The sequence below is a fragment of the Prionailurus bengalensis genome, chromosome X (genome assembly GCF_016509475.1).
Source record: "Prionailurus bengalensis isolate Pbe53 chromosome X, Fcat_Pben_1.1_paternal_pri, whole genome shotgun sequence".
In the NCBI taxonomy this organism is placed as follows: domain Eukaryota; kingdom Metazoa; phylum Chordata; class Mammalia; order Carnivora; family Felidae; genus Prionailurus; species Prionailurus bengalensis.
In genome coordinates, this window is record NC_057361.1 from 57,675,221 (window position 1) to 57,700,978 (window position 25,758).

The 25,758-nt window shown below is 42.0% G+C and overlaps 1 protein-coding gene across 2 annotated transcripts; it reads left to right on the plus strand.

The window, feature by feature from the left end:
* Positions 1-843: 843 nt before the first annotated feature.
* DGAT2L6 (diacylglycerol O-acyltransferase 2 like 6) lies at positions 844-25,713 on the plus strand. Of its 2 annotated transcripts, XM_043570251.1 has the most exons (7): positions 844-1,089; positions 18,162-18,272; positions 18,801-18,871; positions 19,233-19,437; positions 20,824-20,998; positions 24,346-24,557; positions 24,986-25,713. In XM_043570251.1, exons 1-7 carry the CDS (start codon positions 1,005-1,007, stop codon positions 25,138-25,140), a joined length of 1,014 nt encoding a protein of 337 aa, XP_043426186.1. In that variant the 5' UTR covers positions 844-1,004; the 3' UTR covers positions 25,141-25,713. The 2 variants fall into 2 exon arrangements, with proteins under 2 accessions (XP_043426186.1, XP_043426187.1); XM_043570252.1 differs by lacking the exon at positions 18,162-18,272.
* Positions 25,714-25,758: the final 45 nt, after the last annotated feature.

A 25,758-nucleotide genomic window follows, 5' to 3' on the forward strand; every position in this document is an offset into this window, starting at 1 on the left:
GTAAAGGCCAGTGTGTAGAAGTAAGCCTCTTAGCCTGAAACATAGTAGATATTCAATAGACACGAACTGAACTCAACAAATAATAACAGGGAACACATAATGCTTACTGTGTGCCAGGCACTATGCTAAGCACTTTACACTCATTCACTCATCCCATCCTCAGAAAATCCCTATGAAGTAGGTACTACTATCATCCCTGTTTTACAGATGGGGAAACCGAGGCACAGGAGTTCACCAACTTGTAAGTGGCAGAGCTGATATTTGAACCCCAGCTATCTGGCTCTAAAATATGTGCTCCTAACCACTACACTGCCTTCCAACAATGAATGCTCAAGCTGAGATCTAGAGAGATGGAGCAATTGGCAAAGGTGTCATGGGAATAACATGGTGGACTTCGGACTGGAACCCAAGATATGTTCTCTGTACAGTGCCTCTCCCACTCTACCATGTGGTATCTGGCCGCTGATACCGAGCCCCTGTGAAATAGAGGCACAAGGAGGGATCTGAGAAGTTAAGATATCTGTGCAGAAAAAGGCCCAAGTTGACGAGGTGGCTCTCAGCAGAAGACAGGAGGAGCCAAAGAGCAGCCACTAGGGCAGAAACAAGTGGAGTTACCAGGTCTCCTTTCTTAAGCAGGGAAGTAGTTTGCTTTTCAGAGGTCTTATTTGGAGTCTAAGCCATTCTCTTTTCCTGCACTCATCTATCAGGGACCTCCCCACACACAGCAAGAACCACCCCTAAGTGATATCTGCCTTATTGCAATGAAGCACACAAGGAGAAGGGATATATATTAGGGAGATTAGATAGCATGATCTGAAACCTCATGTGTGTGTAGGAAGCCAGGGCGGGACAGAGAACAAGGAAGACTGGAGGAAAGGTTAGGTCAAGCCTAAAACCTTCAGCAGCTAAAGGGACTCAGTGATAAGAGATGAAAGCAAAGCACCTGTAATCAGCACAGCTTTAGAAGTGTTGGCCTTCTGTTTGGGCTTCTTGCCACAACAGCCATGGCCTTCCTTTCCCGACTGGATCTTCACGAATGCCTCCAAACCCTGTCTGTTTTGCAGTGGCTCCCCGTCTACGTATTTTTAGGTAAGTGAACACCAGGGGTTGGAGAGCACATGAGAACAGGCCAAGAACGAGGGCAAGAATCCCAGATGAGGAAGGCTCCAAAGAGATCATTTGGCTGGTTTCCCCCCCCCACCCCACCCGCCCTCTCTGGGAAGGACTATTGCTTCTCACCCAGAAAGATGGATGCTGTTGAGCAAGAATGAAATCATTAGGTTTCTAATGAAATCATCAGATTTCCCTCTTTCCAACTGAGGGCATGAAGGCCATGAGTGAGCCTTTGGTTGTTCTGGTTTAAAGATCACCGCAGCCTTCCCAGGACTGCCCCCTCTTTTTTTTTTTTTTTTTTGTTAATTTCAAGATTTTATTTAAATTACAGTTAGTTAACATATAGTGTAATATCACTTTCAGGAGTAGAATGTAGTGATTCATCACTTACATACAGCACTCAGTGCTCACCCCAACAAGTGCTCTCCTTAATGCCCATCACCCATTTTATGCATCCCCCTGCTCACCCCTTCTGAACTTGCCAAAAAGAGTCCTATTCAGGGTTGGGGGCAAAGGTGATGGTGGCTTGCAGAGTTGGTATTGCTAGGTAGGCATAAGGTGATTTTCTAGTCTAAAACTATGGGGAGAAAATTCTGGAAAATCTGGGAGCTGCCCTAAGTGACTCATTAAACAAACATTTTTTAAAAGTTTTTAAAACATTTATTTATTTTTGAGAGAGAGAGAGACAGAGAGAGAGTGCAAGTGGGGATGGGGCAGGGAGAGAAGGAGACATAGAATCTGAAGCAGGCTCTAGGCTCCAAGCTGTCAGCAGAGAGTCCAACGTGGGGCTCGAACCCACAAGCCGTGAGTTCATGACCTGAGCCAAAGTTGGATGCTTAACCAACCGAGCCACCCAGGCACCCCAGACAGAACTTTAATAAAAGGCAAGTTGTGCAGTGGACTCAGAGCATGGCAATTATCAGTGCTGGGCAAATGGGTTGAGAGTGCTAAGCTTTTCCCAACCGGAATCTAGGACTTCATGGGCAACCAATTCCAGGGCCAAAGCTTGGAAACTGGATGGGGAGAAATGTCACCCTGAAGGCAGCCAATTCCAATCTATGGGAGACTATATGATTCCTTAGAGCAGAGGGTCTTAACCAAAGGCCTATGGACCTAGAATTGGGGGTAGGGGTGGACAACTTTGAATTCATATAGCAAAATTTATCTTTATTTTCACTAGCTTCGAATTGAAATAATGAATGTAGGCAACAAGCCACAGAAACATTAACAGCACCAGTGAATTTGTCAGTAATAGACATCACAGATTTGCGTTTCATTTGCCAGTGTTGCAGGCATCTCGAAATGTCATTTATGCTCACGACTACTTCAAAATGCCAGTGGTTATTGGAACTGCCATTGGGTCTGGTTATTTGATGCAAAAACCAAGAAGCCCATGTTACTATGACACATTTTTGGTGATGTTTTGAGAACTGTGTTTTAATATGTTGCATTTCCTTTGTAAGTCTATATATTTTATTTTGTGCATTTATAATATTATTCAGAGAAGGGGTCCATAGGCTTCACCAGACTGCCAAAGGCATCTGTGACTGCCAAAGATGATGACTTATTGAGCCTTATTGAAATCAAATCATGCTGAGCACTTAGTTCATCAATGGCCTGACTCTAGCTGTATTAAGGGGGAAAAAAGAGATTTTTTTTGTAAACTTGCTTCTAGTCTTTCATATTTTCTGTTTTCCTTTGCGTTTGTCTTAACGTCCTCAAACAGACCCTTTTGACAAGTCGCAGCCCTCAGTTAGGAAAGTGAGGGGGGCACAGGAATGTCCTAAAAGTCTTGGTATTGCGGTGGCAGCCACCATTTCAAGTCTGGATCCTAGAAAGAGTGGGCAAGTCTGGGGACTAGAGAGCAGGGAAAAGAGGTCAAGAGAGGAAGAGGGGCGCCCAGGTGGCTCAGTCAGTTAAGCGTCCAACTTTGGCTCAGGTCATGATCTCCCAACTCTGTGAGTTTGAGCCCTAAGTCTGGCTCTGTGCTGACAGCTCAGAGCCTGGAGCTGCTTTGGATTCTGTGTCTCCCTTTCTCTGCCCCCCCCCCAAAGATAAACATTAAAAAAATTTTTAATAAAAGAGAGAGGAAGAGGTGTGTAAATTCTTCCCTTTAGGTGTGGAGTCTGTACTGACCCAGAAACCCTTTGTGTGGTCTTCGAACACAAGTGCCCAGATTATTCTGACTCTTCTAGGGAGCACTCCTCAATAAAATGTTTTCATTTTTCTCCCAGAAAATGATTTGTTTTTAAGTATTTTCTTCTCTCTTCCTTTCCCCCTTTCAAAGGACACTGTGGACAGGGATAGGGTACAAGGCATATCCAACACTGAATATGTAAGGGCCCAGAGGTAAGGGTTAGCCTCCTAGTAATGCCCACTTCCCGCCCCCCCCCCCGCCATCTTACCAGCTTCCACTTCTTCTGGAAGAGCTGGAGGTGTGGGGTGGGGATGTTATGGACAAATGATGGCACCTACGTGTCTTAAGTAAAAACACTAATAATAAGTGTGAATGTTTTCTTTCACCTGCATTTTTAAAAGTTTTTTTTAATTGTGGTAAAATACATATAACATCAAACCAACCATTTTAACTATTTTTCAGTGTACATTAGAGCAGCATTAAGTACATTCAGTGTTGTGCAACTGTCACCACCATCCACCTCCAGAGCTCTCTTCCTGAAGTCTGTACCCATTGAACAAGAACTCACCATTGTCCCCTCCCCCCAGCCCCTGGAAACTACTCTTCTACTTTCTGTCTCTGTGAATTTGACTCCTCTGGGTACTTCATATAAGTGGAATCATACACTTTTTGTCCTGTTGCGACTGGCTTATTTCACTTAACATAATATCTTCATGTTTCACCCACACTGTATCACATGACAACATTTCCTTCCTTGTTAAGGCTGAATAATATTCTATTGTGTGAATATTGTAAATAATGCTTCTGTGAACATGAGTGTTCAAATATATCTCTGTGATCCTGTTTGCAATTCTTTTGGATATATTCCCAGAAGTGGAATTGCTGGATCACATGGAAATTCCATTTTAAATTTTTTTGAGGAACAGCTACACTGTTTTCCACAGCACCTGCACCCATTTTACATTCCCACCAACAGTGCACAAGTTCCAATTTCTCCACGTTCTCTCCAACACTTCTTTATTTTCTGGGGGTTTTTAATAGGAGCCATCTTAATGAATGTGAGGTGATATCTCATTGTGGGATTTTGATTGCATTTCCCTAACAATTAGTGATGTTAAACATCTTTTCATATGCTTGTTAGCCATTTGTCTTGACTTATTTTTTTTCTTTTTAAAAAATGTTTATTCATTTTGAGAGAGAAAGAGAGCAAGCACGAGCAGGCAGAGGTAGAGAGAGAATCTCAAGCAGGTTCAGCGCCGCCAGCACGGAGCCCGACACCGGGCCCGGTCCTACAAAGTTTGAGATCATGACCTGAGTGGAAACCAAGGGTCAGATGCTTAGCCGACCGAGCCACCCAGGTGCCCCTATCTTGTCTTGTTTTACATTGATTATTTTTATCATTCCATTTGCCTTCCTCTACTAGGTTAGATGTTATACATCCTGTTTCTATCATTTTAGTGATTGTGCTAGAAATACAACATGAATCTTGGGTGTTGGAGCATCTGTAACAGTGTAAGATGTCCCCAGAAGTGCCTAAGACATTCAAATCTGTTCAATAGTTATAGAGCAAATACTAATTACAAGGTGGTGACGGTCCTTGTCGAAACTACCATGGATCAAGTACAAACTCCTTACTATCTAGCAACAAAGATAAAGCAATCATTAGTTCCACCACTGTACACAGTTTATGCATCAGTGCTGGACACACACAGAAGTCACTACGATGTAAGACAGACTGTAGTAAGTGAAAGAAATAGTCACAACAAAGTGATACTAGGGTTTCAGGGAAAAATTATCACACCAAGTTGAGGGGATCAGGAAAAGCAGGAAATAGAAACAGTGAAACATGATGAACAGGACATGGGTTCTCGTCTGTCAAACTTGGATAACAATTAGCTGTGTGACTTCCAACAAGTATTTGGACCCCTCTAAGCCTCAGTATCCTCATCCTCTTAGCTTGGTATACAGTAAATGCTCCATATAGAATAGCTTCCATCCTCCCTTCCTTTCTTCCTTCCTTCCTTCCTAAATTCCTTCCTTCCTTAATTTCCTTCTTAATTTTTTCATGCACCTGCTTTCCTTCATTCCTCTCTCTTGCTCAGAGCCTCCCTCAGCACCTCTCCACTTTCCTGAATGACGTTTAGAATCATGGCTGATTACTGAGCATCCCTGAAAGTAATGGGAGAGGAAATAGGGGGAAAGAGGAGAAAAAGGAGAGGAACAAGAAGGAGGGAAGAAGGGAGAAGAGAGGAATGAAAAGACAGTTTGGGGGAGGTGTAAAATACAAATATTCGTGACCCTTAGAATTAGGCAATGGCCCTGAGAGGCCCTCTGAGGGCCAGCTTCCATTGGAGGATGGCTCTCTGTCTCTTCTTTTCTGGGCATGTGTCACCATCTACCTAAACTGTTGCAATATCTGCTTTCCTGGCTCTCTACCCTCTAGTCTTCACCCTCTCCAATCTATTCCACTGCTTGCTCCCAGTAGAGTCTTTTGAAAACATCTTTAATTACAGTCCTCTCCTGCTCAAAAATAGTCAGTGATTTCCCACTGCCTACTCAGTGACGTACAAATGTGTTAGCCTGGGCATTCAAGGCCCTCCTCCACTCTCTGACTCTAACCTTTAACCAGCTCATCCCCCCACTCTTCCCTTATAAGAAGCTTGTGTTCCAAGCAGTCTATTCATAGAACAAACATAAAGGGTACTCTCCCACTCCTTCACCTATGCTCTGACTATTCCCTCCACTGGAAAGATGTTCTGATCCCTCTCCCTGGACTAATTATCATGGACAACCTGTCCTTTGAAATATTGCTCAATTCACATCTTCTCTGCAACATTTTCTAGCCAACCCAAGACCGTATCACCTCTGAAAGTCCAAAGCACTTTGTAAAAATAGGTTAGGTAGCAGCCCTTGTATCCTTTGCCCCCTTTACTCAATAAGCCCCATGAGAATAGGAGCCATATCTTGTCATAGTTATATTTCTCACAAGACCAGGCCTGACACTAAATTGACACTAAATTCTAAATTCTCCCTCAGTAGAGACCATTAAGTCCATCTCTTTTTCTTTTTCCTCTCTTTCACCTGGTCACCTCTGATCACCCCCCACTTTTTTTAGGTCTGCCTTCTTTCTCTGGTTTCTGATACTACATAAAATAGAACATAGTCTTAGTAATCAGATAGGCCAGGTCTGCCACCTGTTGCTACTGGACCTTGTGCAAGTAAGTCAATGTTATTTCTTCTTAAAGTTTATCTATCTAATTTTGAGAGGGGGAGGGGCAGAAAGAGAGGGAGAGAGAGAATGCTAAGCAGGCTCTGCACTCTCAGTGCAGAACCTGATGCAGGGTTTGACTTCACAAGCTGTGAGATGATGACCTGAGCCAAAATCAAGAGTTGGACACTTAATTGACTGAGCCACCCAGGTGCCTCCATCAATACTATTTTTATGTGATCTTCACAAGTAAGCCATTCACCCTCCACCATTGTAGAAACAGAGTATAGTATCTGCCTCTAAAGACCATTCTGAAGATCAAAGAGCCAAAAAAAAATCCTCAATAGATGTTCATTTTCTTTCTTTCTGTTATAGAAATTGACATTACTTCAAGTCCAACCACTCCAACTCATAAGACACTGCCAACCTTGCCATTTAATCAACAGAGGAAAGCCAACCACTTCTTTTTTTTTTAATTTATTTATTTTATTTTTTTTATGAAATTTATTGACAAATTGGTTTCCATACAACACCCAGTGCTCATCCCAAAAGGTGCCCTCCTCAATACCCATCACCCACCCTCACCTCCCTCCCACCCCCCATCAACCCTCAGTTTGTTCTCAGTTTTTAACAGTCTCTTATGCTTAAAGCCAACCACTTCTGAGACAAGCACCCTACATTCTGATTTCATTGCATCTTCAGGAAGAATAATGAGTAACTAGATCCTAGAAAATTAGGCAAATAGAGACTTTAATACTTTCCTAGCATTCCCAGATCCTTCAAGGCATTATTCATTCACCCCCTACATCTGATCAACTGCCAAACTCTGAAAATTCTACCTCCATAGTATCTTTCAAATTGGTTTGAGAAATAGTAACCTACTTCGTGTTCCCATTGTCTCTCATCTAAACTACTGCATCTTGGGGCACCTGAGTGGCTCAGTCAGTTGAGTGTCTGACTTTTGATTTTGGCTCAGGTCATGATCTCAGTTCATGGGATTGAGTCCCACACTGGGCTCTGTGCTCACAGCACAGCACAGAGCCTGCTTTGGATTCTCTCTCTCCCTCTCTCTGCCCCTTTCCTGCTCTCTCTCTCTCTCTCTCTCTCTCAAATATAAACACTTTAAAAATATATTACTGCATCTCTTAATTAGTGCCTACAGTTTCTCTTGCTACTACAGTTGTCTCAAATTATCTTCCTGATACACAGATATGATCATGCTGTTCCTCTGCTTGATAACCTTCACTGGCTTCATATTTCCTCTAGCATGAAGCCTAATCTCCCCAGCTTCCTTCTCAGTTCCATCTCCTATTCCATGTCTTCCCGGTCTCCCTGTACTTTTTCAGGTTATGGTGTTATGGGCCTTGGGCTCCTCCATCTACAGATCTTTGTTCAAGTTCTTCCTCATGCATGGAAAACCCTTCCTCCACTAATCTCTCTGTCAGAATCCTACTCTTTCTCCAAAATTCAACTTAAATCTTACCCTCCACAAGAAGCCTTTCCAGGTTCCCCAGCAGTAAAGAATGGTCTTCTGCTTGGGTTCACATAAAATAACATTTGACTATATAGTCTTACCCTCTGGAATCTATCCACTATTTATGGTATCAATTTTCTCCACTAGACTGTCAGTTCCTGGAAGGCATGAACTTTCTTTCCTACAGGTATTAATATGAGGTAACACACACAAAGTGTCTAAAATAGCTCTTGGCACATAGTAAAGACTCCACAAATGCTACCTACTTTTTTCCTAAAGCTTGGAACTTTTTATTCCCCCAAAGTTTGACCACTCTGAGCATCACATTTGTACATATATAAAATGGGGATAATAAAATTATCTATTTGTCAGGGTTATGATAGAATTAAATGAGATAATGTACATTAAGTCCTGAACGAGTGCTTATTAATAATAAGTGCTGAGGGTGCCTCAGTGGCTCAGTTAAGCATCTGACTCTTGATTTCAGCTCAGGTCATGATCTCACAGTTCATGAGTTTGAGCCCCACATTGGGCTCTGTGCTGACAGCATGGGGCCTCCTTGGGATTGTCTCTCTCCCTCTCTCTCTCTCTCTCTCTCTCTCTATCCCTCCCCTGATCTCTCTCTCTCTATCTCTAAATAAATAAATAAATAAATAAACTTAAAAATTTATAAAACAAAAGAAGCTTAGTGTCTAATACGGACAGGGCTAGACTTGTGAGGTACTAACTACATAAGCACCAGAGTGAAACAGGGTCAAACAGAAGCACAAGTAATGTGCTGTGGTTGTGTGGAGGAGGGAACCCTTCATTCTGAGCAGAGAATCACCAAAAGTATCATCAAGGGGGTATCATTTGAGCAAATCCTTGAAGGCTGAAAGAACTTTGATAGGCAGAAAGTTGAAGAGAGGGTAGTCAGAATAAAGGAACAGCACCACCAAAGGTATAGAGTTGGGAATGGGGAGTACACTAAGGTGGTTGGGCCCCTGTTTCCCATATTTCAGCCATTCACATCCCACCTTCTGGATTTTCTACAGTTGAGTACCACCTATGTTATTATGACTTAACATTTTTTTCCAAATTGACTCATTGCTGTTACCTAAAATAGTGTATTATAACAGATATTTTAGATCACTACCATAAATTCACTTTTTATTCACTATATATTAAAATGATTTACCATCCATACACCACCTCAGATCATCTAGTGTACCTACAGTGATATAAGGACAATGCTTTGAGAAATACTGGGCTAGAGCATAAGCAGTATGAGTGCAGGTAGTGAGAGATGAGGTGAGGAAGGTGTTTGGGGCTAGTCCACGGAGGGACTACATGTTTACACTTCTTTTCTGTTGCAGTGGGAAAATATTGAAGGTTTCAGAGGCAAACAACATTATGACTGTGCTTTAGAAAGCAATCTGGCAATAACATGGAAAATGGACCAGAGGGGAAGGGACACGCAGGCAAAAAGAACAGACTCAAGATTGCAGTCCAAACCCGAGGAGATCAAGCCTTCAACCATAGCAGTAGCAATGGAGATACAGGCAGGAGAATGAATGGGAAAGAGAAAGAAGTCGAAGATAGTGCCAAAACATTGAAACTGTGACGTTTATCTTGAGGCCTAAAAGATAAATAGGAACTAGTCAGGAAAGAGCTGAGGAAAGGTTCTTCCAGGTAAAAGGGACAAAATGCACAGAGACCCAGAGGCTAGAGAGCAGAATGAATTGAAGGAACTGACGGAACAGTATGGTGGAGTGCAGAGGACAAGGGGGGTGGCCCGGGGCTCCACCACAGAGTACCTTTGAAACCCAGATTACAAGACTGGACTTCACCCTGAGTCATAGGAAGCCATGTTAGATGTTGAATTATTAAATTACCATTTGCTCCCCAATGTTCTTATATTTACACCATTTGGTGAAGAAACTGTCTTTTTCCCATTGTATATTATTGACTCTTTTGCCATAGTTAATTGATCATATATGTGTGGGTTTATTTCTGGGCTCTCTAAACTATTGCATTGATCTATGTTTTTTTTTTAATGTTTATTTGTTTTTGAGAGAGAGAGAGAGACAGAGTGTGAGCAGGGGAGGGGTAGAGAGAGAAGGAGACACAGAATCTGAAGCAGGCTCCAGGATCTGAGCTGTCAGCCCAGAGCCTGACATGGGGCTCAAACCCCCCAACAAGATCGTGATATGAGCTGAAGTTGGACACTCAACCTACTGAGCCACCCAGGTGCCCCTGATCTATGTGTTTTTATGCCAATACAATACTGTCTTGATTACTATAGCTTTGTAGTATAGTCTGAAATCAGGAGTATGATACCTCCAGCTTTATTCTACTTTCTCAAGATTGTTTTGGCTATTCAAGATTTTTGGAAGTTCCACACAAAGTTTAGAATTATTCTAATTCTGTGAAAAATGTCATTGGGATTTTGATAGAGATTGCATTGAATTTGTAGATTCCTTAAGGTGGTATGGAAATTTTAACAATGTTAATTCTTCCAATCCATGAGCACAGACCATTTTTCCATATATATGTGTCTTCTTCACTTTCCTTTATCAATGTCTTGTAGTTTTCAGTGTACAGGTCTTTCACCTCCTTGGGTAAATTTATTCCCAGGTATTTTTTTATGCAGTTGTAAATGGGATTGTTTTCTTACACTCTCTTTGTGATGGTTTGTTGTTACTGTATAAAAATGCAGCAGATTTCTGTATATTGATTTTATTTCCTGCAACTTTACTGAATTCATTTATTAGTTCTAACAGTTTTTTTTTGTGGTCTTTAGGATTTTCTCTATATAGTATCATGTGATCTACAAATAGTGAGTATTTTACTTCTTCCTTTCTGATTTGTATCCCTTTTCTTTCTTTCTTTCTTTTTTTTTTTTTTTTGGTCTAATTGCTGTGATTAGGACTTCCAATATCATGTTGAATAAAAGTGGTGAGAATGGGCATCTTTGTCTTGTTCCTAATCTTAGCAGAAAAACCTTCAGCTTTTCACTGATGAGTATGATGTTAGCTGTGGGTTTGTCATATATGGTCTTTATTATATTCAGGTACATTCCCTCATGAGTTTTTATCATAAATGGATGTTGAATTTTGTCAGGTGCTTTTTCTGCATCTATTGAGATAATCATGTTATTTCTATCCTTCATTTTTATTAATGTGGTGTATCATGTTGTTTGATTAGTGGATGCTGAACCATCCTTGCATCTCTGAAATAAATCCCACTTGATCATAGTATATGATCCTTTTAAATGTGTTACTGAATTCAATTTACTAATATTTTATTGAGGATTTTTGTGTTTTGTTCACTAGGGATATTGGCCTATAATTTTTTCCCTTTTTCTTTTTTTCTTTTTTCGTGTGTGTGTGTGTGTGTGTGTGTGTGTGTGTTGTTGTTGTTCTTGTCTGGTTTGGGTATCAGGTTACTTCTGGCCTCATGAAATGAGTTTGGAAGTGTTCCCTCCTTTTCAGTTTTTTGGAAGAGTTTGAGAAGAGTAGGTAATAAATCTTTTGTGAATGTTTGGTAGAATTTACCAGTGAAGCCATCTGATCCTGGACTTTTGTTTGTTGAGAGATTTTTAATTACCAGTCAGTCTAGTTCTTCATGATTCAATCTTAGAAGATTGTATGCTTCTAGGAATTTATCCACTTCTTCTAGGTTTCCAATTTGTTGGCATAATAATTGTTTTTTTTTATTTTAATGTTTATATATTTTTGAGAGAGAAAGAGACAGAGCATAAGTGGGGGAGGGGCAGAGAAAGAGGGACACACAGAATGTGAAGCAGGCTCCAGGCTCCAAGCTGTCAGCACAGAGCCTGACGCAGGGCTTGAACCCACGAACTGTGAGATCATGACCTGAGCCGAAGTCAGACGCTCAACCAACTGAGCCACCCAGGTGCCCCTGTGGCATAATAATTGTTAATGTCTCTCGTGATCTTTTGTATCTCTATGATATCAGTTAAAGTGCTCCTCTTGCATTTCTATTTTTATTTATTTGAGCCCTCTCTTTTTTCTTGATGAGTCTGGCTAAAGATTTGTCAATTTTGCTTATCTCTTCAAAGAACAAGGTCTTAGTCTGGGGTGCCTGGGTGGCTCAGTTGGTTAAGCGGCTGACTTTGGCTTAGGTTATGACCTCACAGCTCATGAGTTCAAGCCCCACAGTGGGCTCTGTGCTGATAGCCTGGAGCCTGCTAACAACTCAGCTTGGTTCGGATTCTGTGTCTTCCTCTCTCTCTGCCCCTCCCTTGCTCGCGCGCTCTCTCTCTCTCTCTGTCAAAAATAAATAAACATTTAAAAAACAAGAACAAGCTCTTAGTTTTATTGATCTTTTCTGTTGTCTTTTTACTCTTTGTTTCATTTATTTCTGCTCTGATATTTACTGTTTCCTTCCTTCTATTCACTTTGAGCTTTATTTGTTCTTTTTCTAGATCCAGTAGATGTAGCGTTAGGTTGTTTGACATTTTTCTTGTTACTTGAGGTAACCGTGTATTGCTATAAAGTTCCCTCTTAAAACTGCTTTTGCTTCTTCCCACAATTTTTGGACTACTGTATTTCTATTTTCATTTGTCTCCAGGTGTTTTTAATTTTCTCCTTTGATTTCTTCATTGACCCATTGGTTGTTCAGTAGCATGTTGTTTAGCTTCTACATACTGGGATGCTTCCAGTTTTCTTCTTGTAGTTGATTTCTAGTTTCATAGTATTGTGATTGGAGGAAAATCCTTGATATCTCAATCTTTTTAAATTTACTGATACTTGTTTTGTGGCCTAATATGATCTATCCTGGAGAATGTTTCATGTGCACTTGAAAAGAAAGTGTATTATGCTACTTGGGGAAGATATATTCAGTATATGTCTATTAAGTCCATCTTGTCTCATGTGTCATTAAGGCTGATGTTTCCTTATTGCTTTTCTGTCTGGATAGTCTATCCATGATGTAAGTGAGGTATTAAACTCCCCTACTATTACTTTATTGCTTGCTGTCAATTTCTTCCTTTAGGTCTGTTAATATTTGTTTTACATATTTATGTGCTTCTATGTTGGGTGTGTAAATATTTACAAATATTATATCCTCTTGTTAGATTGACCCCTTTATCATGAAGTAATATCCTTCTTTGTCTTTGTTTGCAGTCTTTGTTTTGAGGGTTCTTTTTTGACATTTTATTTTATGTTTATTAAAGTACAATTGACATACAATGTTACATTAGTTTCAGGTGTGCAACATAGTTATTCAGCAACTCTATAGTTATGCTATATTCACCACAAGTGTAGCTACCATCCGTCACCATACACACTATTACAATACCATTTACTATATTCCCTATGCTGTACCTTTCATTCCCATGACTTACTCATTCCATGATTTAAAGCCTGTGCTTCCCATGCCCCTTCACATTTTGCCCATCCCCCTTCATAGCCATCAGTTTGTTCTCTATATTTATGGGTATGTTTCTGCTTTGCAGTTTTCTTTTTTCATTTTGTCTTGAACAATCCTAAAAACTGTATTTTTACTCCCCCCGTGTTCTTTTTTTTAAAGTAAACTCTACCTCCAACAGTGGTGTCTCCCTGCCCATGTTCCCTGGGGGTGCCTCTGGATGTGAGACAAACCTGAACCTGCCCCTCAGGCTGAAACTTGAGGACAAGAAAATAAAACTTTTTCACATGAAGACTGGGGGATTTGTTTCAGTCTGTTGTTTGTGCAGTGCCCTGTGGGTGGTAGCCTGCCAAAGACTATCTCTCCAATTATTTTGGACTCATGGGGCCCAGAAATGCAATTCCCCCTGGCCACCCACGCCACGTGCTCAGGGGGTGTCCTTTGTGTGGGCTGCATGTGCTTGCTGACTTAGTGGGCCACAACTGTGAACATGAGGGTGGGGCACTTGGCCAGCCCAGCTGCAGTGGGGTAGGCTACACCTGCAGTTCATGGGTGGCACTCCCAGTGGAGCTATCAGGCTAGAGGTAGGGTTTGTAAAAGTCACCTGCTAGTGCCAACCAATAAAGCAGAAGAACTCAAAAATGACACCCACCAGTGCCTCCATCCTTGGAAAGCATCCCAACAAGTTTCTGCTTCTTCAGCAGATGATTTAAGATTAACAAATGAGTGTCCTTATCAGATAAAGGGTTAGTATCCAAAATCTACAAAGAACTTATCAAACTCAACCCCCAAAAAACAATCCAGTGAAGAAATGGGCAAAAGACATGAATAGACACTTCTCCAAAGAAGACATCCAGATGGCCAACCGACACATTAAAAAATACTCAACATCACTCATCATCAGGGAAATACAAATCAAAACCACAATGAGATACTACCTTACACTTGTCAGAATGGCTAACATTAACAACTCAGGCAATAACAGATGTTGGCGAGGATGCAGAGAAAGAGGATCTCTTTTGCATTGTTGGTGGGAATGCAAGCTGGTGCAGCCACTCTGGAAAACAGTATAGAGGTTTCTCAAAAAACCTAAAAAGAGAACTACCCTACAACCCAGCAATTGCACTATTAGGCATTTATCCAAGGGATACAGGTGTGCTATTTCGAAGGGACATATGCACCCCCATGTTTATAGCAGCACTATCAACAATAGCCAAAGTATGGAAAGAGCCCAAATGTCCATCGATGGATGAATGGATAAAGAAGATGTGGTATACATATATAATGGAGTATTACTCGGCAATCAGAAAGAATGAAATCTTGCCATTTGCAACTATGTGGATGGAACTGGAGGGTATTATGCTAGGTGAAATTAGTCAATCAGAGAAAGACAAAAATCATATGAATTCACTCTTATGAGGACTTTAAGAGACAAAACAGATGAACGTAAGGGAAGGGAAATAAAAATAATATAAAAACAGGGAAGGGGACAAAACAGAAGAGACTCATAAATATGGAGAACAAACTGAGGGTTACTGGAGGGGTTGTGGGAGGGGGGATGGGCTAAATGGGTAAGGGGCATTAAAGAATTTACTCCTGAAATCATTGCTTCACTATATACTAATTTGGATGTAAATCTTAAAAAAATATAAAAAGTTAAATCATAAAAACAAAAACAAAAACAAAAACAAATGAGTGTCCTCAAAATATGATCCAGGCTCCTTTCAAACTGTTGCTTTTGTGCTGGATCCCAGGGCAAGAGGGTCTGTACATAAGCCCTTTCAAGAGTGAATGAATCCTCTATTTCCTATGGCCCTATGGTTCTCCTGAAAGTAAACCCCATTGATTTTTAACACCAGATGCTGTGCAGTCTCATCTCTCTGGTGCAGTTCCCAAGGATTGGGAGGCCTGAAATGGGGGCACAAACCCCTCAGTCCTTAGGGATGAGCTCCAGATTTTGACACCCCTTCCAATTGTGGGTCACTGTTCCTGAGGTGGGGGTTTCTTGCTAGACTGTGTCTCCACCTCTCCTATCTCAATGTGGCCCTTTTATTTTTTGTCATGGAGTCTCTGTTCAGCTAGGCTTCAGGCCCTTTTCAGAGGGAATTGTTCCTTCTGTAGCTGTAGAGATACTGTGTTCGTGGGAGAAGGTGAGTTCAAGATCTCTCTGTTGAACCCTCCTGTGGCCAGTTGATCTTTAACAAAGACGCGAAAGCAATTCAGTGGAAGAAGGGTAGTGTTTTAAACAAATGATGCTGGAACAATTGGATATCCATATGTAGTAAATGAACCTTGATCAAAATCTCGCATCTTAGGGGCACTTCAGTGGCTCAGTTAAGTGTCCGACTTCAGCTCAGGTCATGATCTTGCGATTCGTGGGTTCAAGCCTCTCTCATTGGGCTCTCTGCTGACAACTCAGAGCCTGGAGCTTGCTTCAGATTCTGTGTCTCCCTCTCTCTCTGTCCCTACCCCACTCTCTCTCTCTCTCTCAGAAATGAATAAATATTTTAAAAAATTTAAACCTCACATCTTACTAAAAAAAATAACTCAAAGTGGATCAGAGACATAAATGTAAAACACAAAACTGTAAAATGTTTAGTAAAAAACTTATAAAGAAGCCTTCATTAAAAATAAGAAAAAGAAAACCTTCATGACATGTGAGGTAAAAAGTTCTTAGATTTTACATCAAAAGCACAATCTGGAAAGGGGGGAAATGATACATTTGACTTCATCAAAATTAAAAGCTTTTGCCCTAAGAAAGAGCCTGTTCAGACAATGAAAAGATAAAGCAGACCGGGAGAAAATGTTTGCAAATCACATATCCAACAAAGAACTTGTATCCAGAATATATAAAGGACTCTTCTTAAAACTCACCACTAAAAACAAAACAAAACAAAACAAAACAAAGCAAAAAAACTCAATTGAAAAATGGACTAAAGTGAAATGAACAGACACCTCACCAAAGAGGATATACAGAGGGCAAATGGAAGCATCATTAAGTATTTGGGAAATGCAAATTAGAATTATGATGAGATACCACACTACACATCTATTAGAATGGCTTGGCCATCTTCAATATAAACTAAATTAGGAGCCTACTTTATGTGAACCTCTTCCGTGATAATCCACACTACGACTTCTCCCTTCAACACAGACGAGATATTGGAAGCATCTCCTGGTGTCAAGGCCATAATATGTAAGGGAGGGTCACGCACACATACACACAAATGGTTGTTCTCCATCATTCTTGCCTCAGATACCTTTGCTTTCTGTCACAGAACTCCTTGGTCCATGAACTTTATCTCTTCCATGTTTGGCCTCTGTTTCTCTTATGTCTTTAAATCCCACTTCTGTCACTGTGAGTGATGCCAATGACATTCGAACAGACCAGGTCTGGCAGGCTTCTCCTCAAAGGACGTTTATGGTCTCCTGAGGTGCCACACCTGCAGTTCAAATAGATTCCACAAGGAGGATGGTGTTTATCAAGGTATGGTTCTTGGTTAGACTACTGTTAGGACTTGTGAATAACTGAAAGAGATCAGATATAAGGTACACAATCCATCCATGCTTTTTAAATAACATCACATTTAAATAGCACAAATCTGGCAAAACACTAACATTTAAGTTTACCTATTATTGAAAAGAGAAAACACTTATTTTATCTTCTAGCCAGTCTATAGATATTTGTTAAACACCTACTGTGTGCAGGGCACTGTTCTAAATAATGGTGATGCAAACTAAATCTATTTGAAGCAAGATATAAGAGAAATTATACACTCAGACTACCTTTAATTAATGATTTTTGCTGAGTTTTCCTCTGGAGCTTACCTAGCAAATTTACTCTCATCTTTTATGAGGATCAGGGGTAGTAGGACATTTATAGATGGCAAGCTTCCTATAAAATTTCTCCCACCACTATTTTCTATTTAATTGGCATGCTTATAAAAACTATCTCAGCCAGCTCTTGCAAAGAGGATTCAGCCTATCACTAAGATTTCTTCTACTCCATAACATGATCTTTAAAGAAAGGCCTGTTCTATCTTTTTTCCTATTATTTTCATCTATGTCCAAAATTCAAGAGACAAACCCACTTCTAAGTAATTTTTGAGTTTCTTTCCATTATCTGGAAATTTTATCTCTCGCAATGTGGTTACCTGGTCAAAGAAGTCATTCCCTTAGCTGGGTCTTTTTTCATTAACAATATGTGTACTTAGCCCCTCTTTCTCATGATTGCAGATTTTAAAATGGGAATTCCCACTGCTGTGAGATGCATCATGTTTACATTTCATAGCCTTTTGTGGCCCTTTGCTAACAGAGATAATATTTCCCCTTCTGAACTTTTGAAACATTTTGAATGAGACAAAATTGAACCTAGTAAAGCAGTTTCTAATACATGTTTTCTTCTCAGCATCAAACAGCCTGTGTACTGCAGACAGCCCTTCTCCGCTGGTATGTGCTGGTTTAGCAGTCCCACAAAGAAAGGAGGGTTGAGCTTTTAGAAAGGAATTCCTGAAGTCCCAGAATGGGGATTTCAGCCACTGGTGCAAGTGCTGCTCTTGGGAAGCCACTTGCCAAGGAGGGCTGCTGTCCTTTGACCCCAGCTGAGGGCCTGCTCTGAAAATGTCATGGTTATGCAGTTTCCTCAGTTAAGATCTCAGCCATCAAAAGTACCCAGATCCAAGGACTCAGAGGTCAGCCTGGACTACAGCAGAGTGGGGAGGGTTTGTGAGGGAAGTGGGAAAGAAGGGTCTCACACCAGCCTTGACCTGCTCCTTCAGTAGAGAGCAGAGATGGTAGTTAGAATTATATTAAACTTGAAGGAACCTGAAGGGCATAAACCCTTTGTGTCCCCTCAGGAGCAATTCCTATTATTCTTATACCCTACTTTCTGATGTTCACTAAATTCTGGATCTTGTCTGTGCTCGCCTTAACCTGGCTCGCCTATGATTGGAATACTCACAGTCAAGGTAAGAGATGGGAAGAATGGTGGTAACTGTCTGTGCCAAGGATGGAACCACAGGGAGAAGGAAAAGGATGGAGAGAGTGGAAGAGGCATAGGGAGAAGGGGTGCAAAGAAGAAAGATGGGGAAAGGGAAAGGAAATGAGATAGGAAGGTGGACAGCAGGAAAAATTAAAAGGAGCAAATACGGGTAGAGGGAAGGAGAGGGAGAGAGGGGAGCAAATCTCAGCAAGGAACAGAGATCTCTCCCAGGCTTCCTAAGAAGAATTAAGAGGTTTCAGGGAATGTGCCCCCAGCCTTGGGATATCTTCCCATCACCTTCTTGGCTGGCTCCTGGAGAGCACGAACCTCCTATATCTTCTTGGGGGTTGGATTCAGGGACAGTACCTACAGCTCTGTGTTCTAGAATTATGGAAGTATAAAAATGGGAACTTTTCTGTGACCTGAGGACTGTAGAAAGAACCCTCCACCTCTGGGATAGGTAGAGGGATTGGCAATATCTCACCTGCTCTTTCCTTCCCTTCGGTATCCACAGGTGGTAGGCGTTCAGCTTGGGTACGAAATTGGACCCTCTGGAAGTATTTTCAAAATTATTTCCCAATAAAGGTAACCACCCTTCCTCTGAGTGCCCTTGGTTTATGTTGCCTGGACTCACCTTTCCCACTTAGCTCCATGTTTTCAAAGGCTTTAGTGGCCAGCAGTGAAGGTCAAGGCCCAGAGGGCATAATGCAGAGTAGGCACCCAAGATGGATGGGCAGGTGGGAAGATGGATAGATAGCAGCCTTTCTTCACAGTGGCAAATCCTCTGAGCATCATAACCCCTGGCAATCCTATGACAATGATTACATCCCAATGAACAGGGATTTGAGGCTCCCCAAGGAAAATAGGCTATGTGCTAGTATATGGGTCCACATGTCCTCTCTTCCTTCCTCTTATCCACTTCTCTGAGTTAATCTCCCTCTAACAGCTGGTGAAGACTCATGACATCTCTCCGGAACATAACTATATCATTGCCAATCACCCCCATGGCATTGTCTCTTATGGTGTGTTCATCAACTTTGCTACTGAGGCCTCTGGCTTTTCTCGGATTTTCCCAGGCATCACTCCTTCAGTAGGGACCTTGGAAGGGATCTTCTGGATCCCAATTGTGCGAGAATATGTGATGTCAATGGGTGAGTATAAGAAATCATTCCATCCTCTGACCTACCTCAGGGCTCCGGCCCCAGTAAGCCCTAACAGTCCACATCTCACATCCTGCTAGAAGAGAACTTAGTAGAAAATGAGTCCAGAACACACTAAGCCAGTAAAAAGAATATGTGGCTAAACATCAGGTTCTGTCCAAGATCTGGGAGGCAGGGTTTGGTTAGGCAGTAGGATAAGTTACAGGCATTTATGAGAGTTGCCAGGAATCCTTTCAGAGGAGAAAGCAGAAGACTGGATCTCAGGATTAAAGCAAAAGTGGAAAGCAAAAGGCAAAAGCCAAATGTGAAACCCAAATGTAGGAAAAATCAGACATGAATGGGGCAGCTCAGATGAACTTTGCTAGATTCTTTCTGGGATGTCACTTGGCTTATTTTGGCCATTTGTATAGCAGCTCTCAAAATCTCTTAAAGACATTTTAAAGTCTCTCATACTAGCTTGTACCCTCCTTGCCCATGATCTTCATTTCCTGGGAACCCCTTCAAACTTGCATAAGATGTCAAGGAATAAAGGATAGGCATACATCAGAATCCAAGATAACTTCCCCATGCCAGGCTTTAAGCCAGGGTACTGTGACAAATGTCCTTCTCTCTGGATGAATATTCCACTTCTGGACACCAGAAAACAACTGAAACCAAACATTAAAAAGATACATTTATCTGGAGAGGTTAGGTGGGACCACTGAGTCCCAGAGGATGATTCTGCTCCCCTCTGAGTTTGGCATGAACCAAATGATTAAGGCTTGGGGGCAACTTCTGCCATCTCAAGACAGAATAAAAAGTAATCCCAGAGTAAAGATGAAAAGCAGAAGTGAGGAAAGACTCCATGACTGTTGTGGAACAGCAGGGTGTTACCCTCATTCTATAGTTTGTCTACATTTCAGTTTGGTTTGTACAAGCTCCTGGATCTGCATACTCTACAGAAACCCAAGCCAATGGCTCCCAGTTGGCAGGTTGCTCTAGGGAGAAAGCAGGTTTCTGGTGGCTAGTCCTGATCACCCCTGAGGGAGAAAACTCTGGAGACTCTCCAGACCTGTAAGACTGGGGAGAGTCAAAGATGGCTATGGTTTATGGGTAGAAAGGGAAGCGATGGGCTTAAATACTATTGAGCTAAGAGGAAGCAGGCAGAGGAACTCAAGGTATCCCCAACTGTAGTAGTACAGAACCTCCAATGCCAGAAGCTGACCCTAAGGACTAACCTCAGGCTACGGCTAACCCAGGATGTGGAGGTCAAAGACAAAAAAGTGGAAACAATATTCAGGAAACAGAACTGTCTCCAGCAGGAAGAGCCCAGAGGAACCCCTCACCCCAATCTCAGGCACCAAGTTTGTTATGCTACTTGATTCTTTGCTTTCACAGGTGTGTGCCCAGTGAGTGAGTTGGCCTTGAAGTATTTGCTGACCCAAAAAGGCTCAGGAAATGCTGTGGTTATTGTGGTTGGTGGAGCTGCTGAAGCCCTCTTGTGCCAACCAGGAGCCTCTACCATCTACCTTAAAGAACGTAAAGGTTTTGTGAAGTTGGCACTGAAGACAGGGTGGGTCCCCAGGTTCTGTACCCTATTGTCAGGGTGCCATAGGTACTCTGTAGCACCTCTCCAGAATGGTTCCCTCCCTTGGAAACCCTTTAAAGGGGGCTCCCTCTTTACTATGATTGCTTCCCTCTGCTCCTTCACACTGTGTCTTAATGGTGTTTGGGCCTCCAGATACATTTGTAGGCATTTCTTTTACTTGAAGTTGGAGAAAGAACAGTAGGAAAAGACCTTTACCTCCTTCCCATTATCCTAGTTGGCTGTAGGTCTGGGGAAGTGGAGCTTCACTCTATATCAACCCATTAACTGAGAGGCCCAGAGAACCTACCCGGGGCAAGGAAGGCACTAGGCTTGGTGTTGTGGGGGTTGCAAAAATACAGAAGATATGGTTGTTGCCCCCAAACAGCATATAATTTGGTTTCAGGAATAGGATGCATTCCTTCAGCAGCCACTTAATGCTTACTGTGTGTCAGGCATAGTACTAGGCATTGAGGGTATAAAAATAAATAACACCTTGTTCTTGCCTTTAAGAAACTGACAGTCCAGTGGGAACAACAGACATGCACACATATAACTATACAGGAGCCAACCACTTATCATCTCAACTACAACCCCCTCCCTGGTTTAAACTAGCATCATCTCTGCCCTAGATTATTACATAGTCTCCTAACTGCTCTACCTGCTCCTTTCCCTCTCTCCCCTACATCCAAGAGAATATTCTCAACTGTAGCTGATTACATTAAATGTGAGATTATGTTACTACTCCAAATGTTCCAATGGCTCCCATTTCACTCTGAGCAAAAGCCAAAATCTTTACAAGGGCCTGCAGAACTCTAAATAATCTGGTCCTTAGCCAGTCCTCATCACCTCCTGGTCTCACCCTTGCTTACTCTGTTAGAGCTACATTGGGCTCCTTGCTATACTTCAAACAAGCTACATGCTCCTGCCTTACGACCTTTGCTCTAGCTGTCCCCTCTGCCTGGAACATTATTCCTCCAAATAATTGTCTGATTGCTTTACCTCCTCCAAGTATTTGCTCAAATGTTGCTTCTCAATAAGGTCTATCTTGACCATCTTGCTCTACTTTTTCTGGTTGTGTTTATCATCCTCTTATATATCACTGATTTTATTTATTTATATATCTGTTTTTTGTTTATTTGTTATCATTGTTTACTTTCTGTCTTCCCTCAAGAAAAAAATGTAAGCTCCATGAGGACAAAATTGTTTTTATTTTATTTTATTTCCCCCCCGCCAGGGGAATTCTTTTTTTTTCTTTTTTTTTTTTTTATTTTTTTCTTCAATATATGAAATTTATTGTCAAATTGGTTTCCATACAACACCCAGTGCTCATCCCAAAAGGTGCCCTCCTCAATACCCATCACCCACCCTCCCCTCCCTCCCACCCCCCCATCAACCTTCAGTTTGTTCTCAGTTTTTAAGAGTCTCTTATGCTTTGGCTCTCTCCCACTCTAACCTCTTTTTTTTTTCCCTTCCCCTCCCCCATGGGTTTCTGTTCAGTTTCTCAGGATCCACATAAGAGTGAAAACATATGGTATCTGTCTTTCTCTGTATGGCTTATCTCAGCATCACACTCTCCAGTTCCATCCACGTTGCTACAAAGGGCCATATTTCGTTCTTTCTCATTGCCACGTAGTACTCCATTGTGTATATAAACCACAATTTCTTTATCCATCAGTTGATGGACATTTAGGCTCTTCCCATAATTTGGCTATTGCTGAGAGTGCTGCTATAAACATTGAGGTACAAGTGCCCCTATGCATCAGTACTCCTGTATCCCTTGGGTAAATTCCTAGCAGTGCTATTTCTGGGTCATAGGGTAGGTCTATTTTTAATTTTCTGAAGAACCTCCACACTGTTTTCCAGAGTGGCTGCACCAGCTTGCATTCCCACCAACAGTGCAAGAGGGTTCCCGTTTCTCCACATCCTCTCCAGCATCTATAATCTCCTGATTTGTTCATTTTGGCCACTCTGACTGGCGTGAGGTGATATCTGAGTGTGGTTTTGATTTGTATTTCCCTGATGAGGAGCGACGTTGAGCATCTTTTCATGTGCCTGTTGGCCATCCAGATGTCATCTTTAGAGAAGTGTCTATTCATGTTTTCTGCCCATTTCTTTACTGGGTTATTTGTTTTCCGGGTGTGGAGTTTGGTGAGCTCTTTATAGATTTTGGATACTAGCCCTTTGATATGTCATTCGCAAATATCTTTTCCCATTCCATTGGTTGCCTTTTAGTTTTGTTGGCTGTTTCCTTTGCTGTGCAGAAGCTTTTTATCTTCATAAGGTCCCAGTAGTTCATTTTTGCTGACAAAAATTGTTTTAATCCATTTTATTCACTGATGTGTCCCTAGGGCTCAAAACAGTGCTGACACATAGAAAAAACTCAGTAGATGTGCTATAATGGAGATATATACAAAGTGCTATGGTAGCAATAATTGATGAAAAAATTTTCACTCCCAATGTAGAAGTTTCATAAGTGGGTTACATCTGAATTGTGAGCTAAAATAGTAGGACTTGCCAATCAGACAAAATGGGAGAAAGAACTCAGTTGACCTACAATGTATCAGGCACTCTGTCAGGCCCTAGAGATTCAAAGATGAATGACACAGTTCCCACCTTTGATCAGCTTGACAGACAACTAGGGAGGAAGACAGGTAAGGAGATGACTGGAATAACTGAGTCAGAATAGTGTTAGTGTGGAGAAAGAGAAGCAGTAGATGAAGGGTACCTAATCTACACTGTGGAGGAGGGAACTGGAGGTAGTCAAAAAATGTTTCTTTAAGAGATTGAAATTGGAGCTGAGCATTGAAGGGCACAGTAGAATTAACTATGTGAAGACATAGGAAGCATTTCTGGCAGAGGGAGCAGAATGTACGAAGCAGCATAGACAAGCAGCAACTTGGCACATTTAGAATGGCTAAGCAGATTGCAAGGAAGTGGTGGGGAGAGAGGAAGCTTGCCAGGTAGACAGGGCTAGAGCACAAAAGCCATGGTAAGCAGCATGATACAAAGTGAGGATCTCTGGAAGAGTTTTAAAGAGAGAAATGACATGTCCAGATACGCAGTTTAGGACGATCACTCTGGATGCTGGGTGCAGTGAAGGCAGTTAGAGTGTCTAAAATTTGTTTCTTCCTATCAGGGGACAAGGTGCAGCAGCTCCCCACAAAGGGTTCATTTAGAAGGGTGGAGCATGGCAAGAATGAGACATGAAGATGTTTGGGTGCTTGGGTTCTTGTCCTACAATGGGATGTTTGGAAAGTCTTCCCACCTTGGAGAGGGTTTTGCTGGGGGGAAGCTACCTGGGAGAGTTAATACTTATGCTCCTTTCTTTGCAGAGCGTACCTTGTTCCTTCCTATTCCTTTGGAGAGAATGAGGTTCACAATCAAGAGACCTTCCCTGAGGGCACATGGATAAGGTTCTTCCAAAAAACCTTCCAGGACACATTCAAAAAAATCCTGGGACTAAATTTCTGTACCTTCCATGGCCGGGGCTTCACTCGAGAATCCTGGGGCTTCCTTCCTTTCAATCTGCCCATTACCACTGTTGGTAAGCTTTCCAATACCTCTGGACCACTCTGGTCGTTGATTCCCACCACCCAGGTCATCCATCAAGTCCAGGAGACCCAGCACATAGCTGGGATGGGCACTGGGAATTCCAGTAGGTATGGTTGAGGGCAGGGTGGGCAGGACAACTAAACAGATAAGAGTTGTTGCCATTCCGTAGCTGCCAAGAGAGCATCATTATTCACATGCATTCCTTCAACACTCTTCTGAGCTTACTCTCATTCTCTTCAGCATGCATGAGATTAGGTATTTGGAGAATATGGGATGGGATGGGGCTAGAGCAGAGGGAAAGAACAGAGGAAAGGGAGGAGACACAGATACTGAGTTTCAGTATGTGGATCCCTCTGAGGGATGGGTAATTTGAGTTGAGGAAGGGAGGCTCAGATGCTTGTCTCTTCTCCTTCTCCATAGTTGGGGAGCCCCTGCCAATCCCTAGGATTAAGAAGCCAAACAAGAAGACAGTGGACAAGTACCATGCACTCTACATCAGTGCCCTGCGCAAGCTGTTTGACCAGCACAAAGTTCAGTATGGCTTTCCTGAGGCCCAGGAGCTGACAATCATATAACAGGAACTAGATTCCCCCATCACTAAAGTCCTAAAGCATTGATGGATCCAAATAGGGTAACCCAGAAGGAAGAACTTAGGGAGAGAGGAGAATCTCAGGCATGAGGGAGGAGGCCAACCAAGCCAGAAAGTACTTAATGAATGGGGTTTTGCAGAAGAAACCAAAGGAGCAGAAGAGTAGGCAACAACCCACTATAGAAAGCAGAGTCTTTTTAATCCAAAGCTCTTTTTTTTTTTTTTGCCCCCTGATTCCAGCCAACCCTCTGACCAAAGGAATGAGAAGCCAAAAACCACCACCGCTCCCCCTTACCAAACCTTAGTGACACCATCACTCTTTAGATTTAGGCTTAGAAGCCTTGTTGAGAACAGGAATAGTTTGTTCCCTTCTCCTCCTTACAATTTGGGACCCACAACCAGGTAAACCAGGGACCTGAACTGTAGCTGCTTATCCAAACAGAAAGGATTCCCTCAGTTGTGACACAATTCTACACTGCAAAAGCTTGCCACATGCAGTTATGCTGTTTCTTCTATAAAAATAAAGGTCTATGGGCACCTGGGTGGCTCAGTTGCTTAAGTGTCTGAGTGTTGATTTCAGTTCAGGTCATGATTTCACAGTTTG

Coding starts and splice junctions, on each gene's coding strand:
- DGAT2L6 (XM_043570251.1), top strand. CDS start 1,005: ATGGCCTTCCTTTCCCGACTGGATCTTCACGAATGCCTCCAAACCCTG. Junction 18,872..19,232: donor AAAATTATTTCCCAATAAAG/GTAACCACCCTT, acceptor TCCCTCTAACAG/CTGGTGAAGACTCATGACAT. Junction 20,999..24,345: donor AAGTTGGCACTGAAGACAGG/GTGGGTCCCCAG, acceptor CTTTCTTTGCAG/AGCGTACCTTGTTCCTTCCT.